Source organism: Thrips palmi, unplaced genomic scaffold (assembly GCF_012932325.1).
Source record: "Thrips palmi isolate BJ-2018 unplaced genomic scaffold, TpBJ-2018v1 HiC_scaffold_1, whole genome shotgun sequence".
NCBI classification, from domain to species: Eukaryota; Metazoa; Arthropoda; class Insecta; order Thysanoptera; family Thripidae; genus Thrips; species Thrips palmi.
In genome coordinates, this window is record NW_023144620.1 from 1,305,982 (window position 1) to 1,317,930 (window position 11,949).

The following is an 11,949-nucleotide window of genomic DNA, read 5'->3' on the forward strand; positions in this document are numbered from 1 at the left end:
GATACATACTGAGTACACACTTCAGTTTGTAGAGTATACATTGAATACATTGAATTGTACATAGCCTACATATGCACAAATGTGCAAACAGTTATGAGCACTGTGGCAAAAAGCTAAGGAAAATTCTGGTAACAGCTTGAGGTAACTCTCCGTACCCCCCTTGTCAATAGTCTCCGTAGGCTCTTACAGTGATCTCCGTAGGACTAACCAGTCTTCCAGGTCCTTCAGAGGATAGTGTGAGAGCCTACAGAGAAGATTGATAGGGCTACGGACAATCTTGGCAAAGCAATTAACAGAATTTTCCGTTCCATTTTGCCACAGTGAACAAGGAAAGTACTTAAACACCTTGTATGTGGTTGTGCGGGCGAAGTGGCCCATGGTCCACAAAGTTTGTAACGTTTTCCTACAGCTGTCACTCCACACTGACTGACAGTGAATGTGAGAGAGACACAAAACAATATGTGAATGAACCCTTACGTCAAGATACAGTTGCAGGGTAAGCTTGACAAAATGGCCGGCCGTGAGGTGAAGCGGCCTCTGCGCGCGCAAGGTGAGCAGGTTGATGGTGGCGGCCCCGCCAGCACTGAGGCCGCTCAGCGGGCCGCTCGGGACGTCGGGCCGCAGCACCGAGTACGCCGCCACTGACACTTCCTCGGACTGCAGGCAAACATCACTCATTTTTTTCGACGATACATTTGTGTACCGCCAACAATTCACTATTAAAAATTTCCATCCTCACTCAGAGCGATTCAGTCGTGCGTAGCCAAATACTTTTGCTTTTTTGCCACGTAATTAACGGGAAATGCGTAGTCTAACCTGAGTGTGTCCTAAGATAGACGACTGGTCGGAGGACCATTTCAAATTATCATGCCATCAGTAATTGAAACATGTTCGTCGAAGTTCACAAACAAAGGTAGCAGGCATGGGCAGTTAAGTATCGCGATACTTTTTTCGGTAAAGTAACGCGGTACCGATTTTTCTAGTAAAGTATCAAAAAGTAACAAGTCGATACTTTTTTCTTCTTTTTGGGAAACTTGAGATTTGCACACTGATTAAGTCTCACAAATTTCCTATCCACCAGTGAAAGCGCTCACGGAGTATGCCACGGTGTCTGCGAACCAGCAATAGAACAAAAGTTGTGCGAAATTCCAGGTGGTGTAGAGCATCAGGTAAACGGCTGCGGAGGCGTCCAAAGTCTGCGGAAGGAAGAGACATACACTGGTAAAACGAAAGCGTAGTATAACCCTCCATTTTCAATAACAGGTTAAGATTCCCCCTATCTAAATGCCTTGGGGAATTGCTTGATTTCAAGCGTAACTCTGAGGTAGAACTTTGTGCGACAACTTAAAAATGATCAGTGTTCATATAGCTAAAAGAGAAGGGAGAGTTTTTCTCAAAAAAAAATTCAGTCCTTCGATACAGGTCAATAAATGTCCAAACGCGGCTTAAAAACAGCCATGTTTTAGTTTTCAAGATTAAAACCGAAAGAAAACATGTTTTTGAAATCCGGCTCCCTTGTCTTCTTCATTTAGACCATAAAAAGATGCAGCAATTGAGTCAGATTTTTCGGACACAATTTGGATCTGAAATCCTGCGCGCAAGGATTAAAACCCAAATGTTGACCAAATCTAAAAAGTTTGCGGAAATTCAAAAATGGCGACCAGACACGCAGCCAAATACGGTTAAGGGGTAAAAAGGCATTGAGAATCCAATGGTGAAGCCCATTTTACTGTTAGAATATATGCAAGAATAAAAGGCTGAAAAAACATGAAAAGATTACAAATTTTATTTTAAACACCCCCTGAAGGGTGTGGAGCACCATCTACCATTAGCATTATTACCATAGCTTCCTGAGCTATTTCGTTTCTTTGTATAGTGTTAGAGCCCTTTAGGTGCATCAAAGAAGGATGAAAAATTAGCCTTGGATGCTTCGTTGAATGCTTGAATAGCGCGTCCTACAACACTTCCGCTCAGTAAAAACTCTACGAAGAATCGGTTAAGACGGACAAAAGAAAGGCATTATAGAACCTTCGAGAATTTGAAAGCAAAATCCTTCGTAATACGAGGCATTTCTTCGCAGGTTCTATAATGCCTTCAAGAAGAAAGCAAGAATTGTCGAATCACAATCCTCCACGCGAATGCGTACTTCCTGGCTAGTACCTCAAAGAAAGAAAAGAAGCCCATTTTCAAAATAACCACTTCCTAATTTACTACTGACGAAAATGCATTTCCATCTCCAGCAGAATCCAGCTCAGCAGCGAGGCCGAAGGCCTTCCCCTGGTAGTTTACTTACGTCATACATCATACGTAGAGCGGGAATGCCAAGTCCCAGCAAAAGATATGCCATCAATATTAAGGTGACATTGTTGAAGACAAGCTCCGTCGTGTCTCGAATTCTGGAGGCAGAATGAATTGAGGGAGAAGCGTTGAGTAAGGAACGAGGCGTGGCACCTGCAACGGTAGAAATGTTTCCTGGTTTTCGCAGGAACTCCGTGGAAATCGCCAATGTCTTATCCACCTCGTTTGGAGGATCTAAGTAAATATGGTTCCGTGGTCCATCCAAACGTAGGAAAGATTTAAATCTCAGAAACCGTCCACAGAGTAATGTTACACTTTTGAAAATTTTCAGTTATTTCTTAAGGATTTTTTTCTGACAAAAATTCGATTGCATTATTCATTTGATTGGATGTAGTTAACCCTGCAAACAGTTTTTAGTTTCTCCTGAAAGATTATGAAAATTGAGTTATCTCCTCAATGGATCATTTATGACCGTTAAAAACACACCTTTCCGTTCCACGCCACTGTGATGCTCGAGCGGAAAGCTCGTCCAGAATTTAAATCGGTTACTAAACCGAACTGGAATGGCATTGATCCACAGATAAATTCCTACAAAGAACTGCTCTTTGGAATACGAAGAAAACGGCGGCTTCGCAGCCTGCGAATGCGAAGAAGTTCTTCGTAGGCTACGAAGAATTTTTCCTTTGTATTACGAAGAAAATCGTTCGTACAAACGATTTCCTTCGCAGGCTGCGAAGCCGCCGTTTTCTTTGTATCACAAAGAGCCGTTCTTTGCAGAGTTTTGTGTGCGTTGAAGCGAGCTTACTTGATGAGCTGTTGGTGGTAGTAGGCGCACGCTCGGAGCGCTGCCTCCACTTCCCGACTGGAGCGAGTCGAGAGCGCCGTTGGGGCGTTTCCATAATCTGTACCGTCGTGGTGCCAGTACTCGTACTCACGGCCCTCGCCAGGACCGGCGTTTCTCTTAACAAGTAAACGCGCGCGCTTTGAGTAACTCAAGCACAGAGGTCATTGTCGCCGTCTACATTTTGTAAATCCGCCACAAACCCAACTATCTACTCAGTAGACACTGGACACTGCTTGCTGCACTGCGAGAAAAGATCACGGTAAATCCTGTACTGATTACTCCAGACTTTTCCGTACTTTTTTAACAGGCAATACCGTCATTTTTTACAGGCAATGCCGTACTTTTTTTTACAGGCAACACCGTACTTTTCCCCCGGCAATACCGTACTTATGCCTATCAAAAACTGCTACTTTTTTTTAGTCGGTTGACCCTCTTTTTGCAAGATTCTGATGTACGTAAACTGCTGAAGTCGGACTCCTGGACCCCCCTTCCGACCACTCGTTGAAAAGGTCTTGACGAGACCTATCCAAAGGTGCAATAAAATTTTTCAGTCGGTCGACCCCCTTTTTTCAAGATCCTGATGTGGACAATTCTTGGAAGCGGCCTTTGTTGGGACCAGATCCCGTCTTTCTTACGGCATGGACTGTACGGAAGAACGGTAACTACTGTTAAAAGACTACGGAATATTTTGTAAAACAAGTACGGTAAATACTGTAGACTGTACGGTGGATACTGGTTTTTGAAGTACGGTAAAGTTTGGCAAAAAAATTATCCAGGATTTACCGTCATTTTTTCTCAGAGTGTGGTACACACTTGCAAGTGCATGCTGAGCATGGAGGTACGGCGCCCAGCATGCGTTTGTAAGTGCACACTCAGAGTCCTACAAATAACTGCTCGTTGTAATACAAAACCAAACGAAGGCTTCGCAGCCTACGAAGGCAATCATTTGTAATACGAACAATTTTGTTTGTAATACAAAGGAAAAATTCTTTGTGGCCTACAAAGAACTTCTTCTCAGCGTGCGAAGGATTTTTTCTTTGCATTACAAACTAAATCGCTTGTATGACAAACGATTTCCCTCATAGGCCGCGAAACCTTCGTTTCCGAAGTATGCGTTCGTAGGTGTGTACTTGCATCACGCATTAGTAAGTGTGTTTTAAGTAGACAGTCTTGTAATGTTGTCGGCGCTTCGCATCAATGAGAAAAAGTGCCGTGCAGCACTCTCACCTGGTTGGCGTGTCGAAAGAGTTTCCTCAAAATCTCGCACTTGCAACGCATGTGCATACACAGCGACAGGAAAAGCGTGTCGAAACCACCTGCAACGCAGTGGCGCTTTCAGGGCTCCCTAGCTTTACAGTTTCACCCGTCCACTTTTGATCACGCCAATGGCACTCTAAAATTATCTGCTTGGCTTGAGTCATGAGCGAGGGGGTAAACACTTGCGTAATACCCTGTACACAAAAGTCGGGTATTACGCCGTAATACGCGTAATAGTAATACATTTTGGGACCAAAAGTATCAACAAATGTCATTTTTCAATGAAATTGAGGTGTAATACATGCGTAATACAAGTGTAATACTCCGTAATAGGGAGTAGTCTGTACAAGGTTCACCGGAGTGTTTACCCCCTCGGTCATGAGTGCCTGAGAGCACCTTTCCTTTCCAACGGGACCTATCAATTTTGGTGTACTACCTTCACTGTAAATCCAGTGGCAAGTTTCCTCGCCACTTAGGTGGCGTTCTCTCCAGCTTGCCAAAATTTGGCGTTCCCATCCCTGGTTTCCGGATTCCATACCAAATTTAGGCGTTCCACAGAGCGCCATAATTTGGCGTTCCATTTACCAGAGCACCAGAGACCAGAACGTCAATAATTAGCGCTCCAAAAGAAACGCAATAATTTGGCTAGAAAGGCATTACCCGTTCACAGAAGAATAAATGTCCATGCAATACTTTTAGTGCTAAGGATCCCTATATCAAATCACAGCAATTATACAACAACAGGGTAAGTAGAAAAGTAGACAACTAAGATGGTTTGCTTGTGAATACAGACTCCACTTGCATTACTCAAGAACAAGGTGTTCCCAATAAATTTTCTAGGCAAAAAAAAACTGTTGTCTGGATGGTTACTTTAGAAATATCGAAACTTCCTCGCGCATTACCACTCATGAACATGAAGGACGTAAACAGAATCATGGAGCAAAAGAAGAGTGGCCAGTAGATCCAGTCCGTCTGCGTCACGAAAGCAGGCACCTTGATGTTGAACTGGCGCGTCTCCCGGCTCAGGAACATGTTGGCCACGTTGAGGCCCACGCCACTTGCAGCGAGCGGGGCGTAGAGGAGCATCATGTACCTACACGAAAATAAAATGCACACACGGCAAAAACAGTTCCTCTTTTCCACCTTTAACCCTGAAAATAGCGCGTATTTACTAAAGACTACCAGGGAAAACTAAGATACGTTATCAGCGTGTACAAGGGCGGGGTTGGAGAGGGAGACGTGGTGTATGCAGTAGTTGGCACTGCTGGAGTATTGGCAGCTCTTACAGATGGTTTACAGGGTTACCAACCAACCAACATACTAAGCTCCAATACTCCAGCAGTGCCACTACTGCATACACATCTCCCTCTTTAAAAAAAGGCAAGATGACAATAGGAATAAAAATAGTCTCATGACAATAGGAATGAAAATAGTCTCTTAAGTCAATCGATTCTTCAAACCCACGACAATTCTGGGTTAAGTAATAAGGGAGGGTGGGGCACCATGACCACTGGGGCACCATGACCACCCCCCTCGCTCTCGAGAACTACTTTGCCGAGGGCAACCGGTCAACCGGACTTTCTAGAGAATAGAATTCTAACTATTTTCAGCCAGAGCCCTACCTTCTAGCTTCAAGGGTACGACCATAGCACCTCGCCAAAATTTTTGTTACAGCGTTTTGGCTAAATTGGGCGTTTTTCAAATCTGAGATATTTTTTCTCACTCTCACATTTGAGGAGATAAGTTCCATGTCTTAGGTTTTTCTCAAAATGTTGGCTCTCCGGCAAAATATCCAACATCACATTTAATTCTAAGTTGCTTTTTGCTTGCTCGGGGAGCCTTAGAGTCGTAAACTGCATTGTGGGGAGCTATGACCACTTTTTAGTGGGGCACCATGACCATGACCATACATATTTGAGTGTTTTTTCTCATATTTTGGCCTGATAATGATTTATTTTCGTCCAAAATTTGCCTTTTGCTTCTGAAAATGTATAAAGGTTAGATAATTGCTGCAGAATAGATAGTTTTATCACAAATCGTGAATCACCAGGATGATTAAGAATGGTTCTGAAACTGAGACTTGAAATGGTAGTTTCTCTTGCACTAAATGAGCTCCAAACCGCAAAAGTTGGCCGCGAAGGCGATCCGTGGCTACTTTGTACCAAGATGGCTCTGGCATTATGAGAAACAGCATTTAATTCACTTGTTTGCAGTGTAGTAACAGGGATAATTTTCTTAAAATTTACCAAATTGAAATCTGCATACGAATTTGGATTCGTCTTAGCAAGACAAACATAAAATGTTAACACATGTCATAGCTTTGGATGTGAAATTTGAAAGCCTTGGAGCGTTAACTGTTTTAAACCGTCCATTTTAAGGCATCTTAGAACGTTTGATACTTCGAAGGTTTTTGCAGTGTTTTTTAGTTAAGTTGACTGGCCTGATGGTAAGGACAGCGATTTAAACAATTTCAATGAGAATACTGGTAGAAAGTACACTTTTTTGGGCCAAAAAATTACTATGGTCATGGTGCCCCACGGGGTGGTCATGGTACCCCATAGGTGGGGCGCCATGACCACTTTGCATTTTATTTTCCAAAGTGTTCTGTGAGCCTGCCGTGCATTGCAGACAAGTTCCAATGGGTGGGAGGGGTCCTTGGAGGTCAAGTGAATCTCCTCATGCTGGAAACTTAACTTTTCGAACTACACGGTGGAGTAGAGGGAGGCACAAAAAAAGTGGTCATGGTTCCCCACCCTCCCTTACCTCTTACCGCAAAGTTCCTGTCGCAATTGATGCAATTTCCCACCTGATATATTCTTACGTACTCCTCTAGAGACATCATCTCTTCATCGCCGAACTTCGCTGTCCGCACTAACGACGCCTAGCTTACCGGCAGAACTTCCTCGCCTTGTCGAGGCAGCGTCTGTTAGCTTCTCGGGCTTCCTCGGGTGCAAGCATGTCCTCCACCCCTTGAAACGAGTACTGCAAGGCCGAACGCATCTCCCGTAGCTGGAAAAACAACAAGCTCGAAAGATCTCGTGCAGCCGAATGCCTCGAAATGTCCGATGTAAAGTGTTGGACGTGCTTCGCGGGCCTCGACTTGCAGCACACGGAGAAGAAGCTGGTCAAGGTGAGGTCAAAATGATGTCTCGTCCAAGGATGACATTTTGACGTCAAATAAATATCCTCCTAATTTAGTGTGAGTTCTGACATCATTTAAACTTGCAGTTTTGGGTAAGTTTAAATTCACCGGTATGACCACACACAAAATCTATGTGTGTACTGAGTACACACATAGATTTTGTGTGCACCACCTTGTGATGACATGAACAAGATCCTCAGCCGTATGACCTTGCAGTCTTCACCGTATCACTCTACAAAAAATGTCCGGTCAACGCCGTTTATTTATTACCAATGTTTGCTGTTATGCAATTCACGGCGTTGGCTGTGAACTAGTTCACGGCGTTCACTGTGATCTCGGTTACAGTGCACTGTGGCAAAAAGGTACGGAAAATCCTGTTAATTTTTTTGCCAGGATTCTCCGTAGCCCTCTTATCAATGTTCTCCGTAGGCTCTTACAGTATTCTCCGTAGGGCCGTACAGTAATCTCCGTAGGACCGCACAGTCTTCTCCGTAGGGCCTGGAAGACTGTACAGTCCTACGGAGATCACTGTAAGGTCCTACGGAGAATACTGTGCGGTCCTACGGAAAATACTGTAAGAGCCTACGGAGAATACTGACAAGGGGGCTACGGAGAATCAGCACAAGTTGTTTACAGAATTTTCCGTAGCTTTTTGCCACAGTGTGTTCACTGTGATCTGGCCACAGTAAACGCCGTGAATTGGAGCCTGATTTGCAGTACTTCGGTGCTCAGCGGCGTCAAACTCACAGTGTTTACTGTGGACCAGATCACAGTGAACACCGTGCACAAGATCACAGTGAATCTTGTGAGCAGATTACAGTAAACGCTGTGAATTGACCTACAATGAAAACTGGTAATAAATTAACGGCATTGACAGGACATTTTTGGAAGAGTGTAGGACCTGGAAGACAGTATAGTCCTTCAGAGAATATTGGCAGTGGGCGACGGAGGATGACCACAACCTGTCACCTTAGTCACATTCGGACGTGATACAATGGTCGAGGAAACGTGACATTTTGTCACATTCGTTTCAACGTGGTGTCACGTTCCTGGACTGAGAGTGCGGGGACCGTTTTTACCGTGCACTTAAGTTACATTTTTAGCCGCTGAGCCTAAAGTTACCCCGGTGGGCCAACAAACCTACGCGTTTCAGGGTCGAGAGGGGAAATCACTCTTAAAACCTGCGACCCGACTAATACGTCTATTACGCTTTACCACCCCTCAAAATTATAGGGATTTTGCTGAAAACAGACCAAAACCCCCCGAAAATAGATCAAATTTGGAGAATTTCGGCGAACGCTACTATTACGCGTGCTATTCCGGACAGAGTGACCCGACTTTTAGGCGGGTGCTTTCCCCCTCGTTCAGGGTACTGACCTGATCGCCGTTCCGGAAGATGTAGTGGATCTTACACATCACCACAAACCCGGCCACGATGTCGCTGGTGCTGCTGAGGACAGTAACCATGTTGTCATACTGGCCCCACGCGATGTACACCACGGACGCCATGGTGACCCAGAATATGGACTTGAAGAGGATGATGTGGGCGACGTTCGCTTTGAGGGCGCTGCGAGTAGCGTCTGGCCACGCCCACACGACGCGCATGAGGCGCACGGGCGTCTCCAGCACCTGGAATAGCGCACAAGCGGCCGATTGTCGCTCTCTTAAAACCTTACGAAGTATTTTGAGCACACATAACAAAGTAAAATACTTTGATATACGTAAAAATAGCATGTATGCTCAAAATACTTTGTCATACAAACTTCTTTTCTTTCTGAGGCCCAAAATGGTTTGAAAGGTTTTCTCAGTGCGGAACCGGGTCCATTGAATTTGTCTGGTCGCCTCGATTCCAAAGACACCCCTACTCGCTATCTGTTGTTGAGTTCAGGTCAAGGCTTGCCAATGACATTCCAAACGGCTTGCCAATTTTGTGGCAAGCTATCATGCAAAGAGTGAGTGTTAGGTTCAAGATTATTCGTCTTTTCGTCGGTTACCCGCTCCGCGAGTGGGTCCGTGGTGGGCTCCATGTAGACGGGGCGGCTGTTCGTTGACCACTGCGACGCGGCCAGCGCTTCGCTGAATACTTCATGGCTTTGACGCTGCCTTTGCACATTGATTCCGAGATAAGTTTCCATCGCTCTGCCTCTCTTGCATTCATAGAGGCATCCCGTATAGGCGCGAGAGAGAGACAGCGACGAAAACTACCTTCGGAATCAGTCTGCAGCGGGCGAGGGTGCCAATCCACACCGCGACGGGCCCTCGGCACTTCGTTGATTGCCCACGAAATCGACACGAGACCGTCGCCGCCTCACGCGAGCGGCGCAGACGAGCCTCGAATTGCGGCGTCCAGTGTGGTGGCGTCCCGGGCGCCTAGTTTTAGGGCATCTTGGTCATGTAATTACTGAGCTTACTTATCCATGCTGGCCCAAGGCATTGCACACAAGTTTGCCTGCACATGGATAAACTCAATGGATTTCACATTTGGGTGGCGTCAGAGGTGCCCTGAATCTAGGCGCAATGGGTGCACTGCGGCAAAAAGCCACAGAAAATTCTGTAAACAGCTTGTGGTAATTCTCCGTAGCCCCCTTGTGGATATTCTCCGTAGGCTCTTATACAGTATTTTCCATGGGACCTAACAGTGTTCTCCGTAGGACAATGCTGTCTTCCAGGCTATACGGAGAAGACTGTGCGTTCCCACGGAGAATACTGTAAGAGCCTACGGAGAATATTAATAAGAAGGCTACGGAGAATCCAGGCAAAAAACTTAACTAAATTTTCCGTACCTTTTTGCCACAGTGTGCCCCCAATCTGGGCAGCAGTGGTTTACATTAGGTCAGAACAACCCCAAAGGTGCTCAGCTTGTGGGCGCCTTGGGCCAGCATAGATTAAGCTCCGTATTTACAGGGGGTGGCAACCGCCTAGAAAGAGCGTGAAGCTATGCTCGCGCCGTCAGTGCATAGGTTGCGCACTTGTTCGAGATTATGAAAACTAGACTGTGTTTTTCAAAACGCTTTGCACCGATGAAAAGGGCTTGAAATTTAGGGTGCATTAGGCTAATTGCTCTTCTTGAAACTTTCCCCTTACCTGATATTAAGGTGCAGTGAAAACACCGGAAAACACGAGAAATCAACAAATTTAGGAAAAAACTCGAATGCGCCATGTCGATGTAAATGATTCCGCCCTTGTGTTCGGTTGAATTGGAAGTATCGGGCAGTCTACTAGGCCTAATGCACCCCAAATTTTGTGTTCTTTTGATCTGTGCAAAGCGTTTTGCAATCAACGGCCTAGATGTTACAATCGAAGCAAAATAAGTAACCCCTGCACCTCACTCGCGCATGGCTTCACGCGCTTCCTAGGCCGTTGCCGCCCCCTGGTATTTACATGACCAAGATGCCCTAAAACTAGGCGACTCAAGTCGCCCTAAAAACTGGGGCAGGCTACTTAGTCGGTCAGTTTCTGGGCACCACCAGTGAGGATTCTCCATATTATGGCGAAAATGTTCCATATTATGGTGGTGCGGCTGACTTCGTAACATACCATTGAGAATTCACTGTACGATATAGATATTTTGACGAATTTCGTTTGCATTATGGAGAAAATCTCCACCATAATATGTTGGTGCAGCCTTTCACCGTAAGATATTTACTGTGCACCTTGTCTCAGTGTAGGCACGCAGTGATCCTCCCGGGATGCAATCCGGAACCGGCGCTCCGTGTTCGCCATCGTCGTCTGGCCCCTCATGTGGCCTAAGCCTGCTTGTCCCGTGAGGTGAACGCGCCTGCAAACGAGAAGCCCTCCTCTCCGACATGGACCCTTGACGTAAGGTGTTGTTGTGTCAGTGACCATCGGTAACCATGTATCCGCGCCGCGTGCAACCTCCGTTTAATTTTTAACCCGCGACCAACCCCGTAAATTTTATCCGCGTCCGTGTGTTGATTGTATTTGCCATGGCACTTCTCATTGGCGACAGCATCTTTGCCAGACTCTTGGATTTGTACCCCGAAAGCTATCACCCCCTCAGCAAGACCTTGTGTGTGTGTGTGGGGGGGGGGGGGGCGTGTTCAACAAATCAAGCACTTGGTTAAGAATTGCACTGACCTCCTAAGTTGCGCTGTACTGCTTGTGGGCATCAATGACTTGTCTCCGCATCAGCTAACAGTGATGTGGCAAGATTACGTATCCTTGGTTTGCTATCTTTTGAGAAGGGGTATTGCTCTCCATGTTTGTCCACTTTTACCTGTGGCAAACAATCGAAAACGGATGGTGCACGAAGCGGATTTTAATAAGCTCAATTTCTATGTAAACAACCTTAAATGTAAGTCAAGTGTCACAGTACTCTCCTTTGAGTCTATTTTCGTTTTCGGTTCTACCATCGCCACACATTTGTACTGTCCTTGGGTCAAGTTAC

The 11,949-nt window shown here is 45.6% G+C and overlaps 1 protein-coding gene across 1 annotated transcript; it reads right to left on the minus strand.

The window, feature by feature from the left end:
• Positions 1-1,070: 1,070 nt before the first annotated feature.
• On the minus strand, positions 1,071-9,581 carry LOC117642953. The gene is made up of 8 exons (XM_034381593.1): positions 9,536-9,581; positions 8,919-9,170; positions 7,290-7,408; positions 5,302-5,492; positions 4,370-4,458; positions 3,104-3,258; positions 2,294-2,396; positions 1,071-1,196 (listed from the first exon to the last, which is right to left on the minus strand). The coding sequence occupies exons 1-8, from the start codon at positions 9,566-9,568 to the stop codon at positions 1,071-1,073; spliced, it is 1,068 nt and encodes a 355-aa protein (XP_034237484.1). The 5' UTR covers positions 9,569-9,581.
• Positions 9,582-11,949: the final 2,368 nt, after the last annotated feature.

Coding starts and splice junctions, on each gene's coding strand:
- LOC117642953 (XM_034381593.1), bottom strand. CDS start 9,568: ATGGAGCCCACCACGGACCCACTCGCGGAGCGG. Junction 7,409..8,918: donor TCTTCCGGAACGGCGATCAG/GTCAGTACCCTG, acceptor TTGTTTTTCCAG/CTACGGGAGATGCGTTCGGC. Junction 2,397..3,103: donor TACCACCAACAGCTCATCAA/GTAAGCTCGCTT, acceptor TTCTGCCTCCAG/AATTCGAGACACGACGGAGC.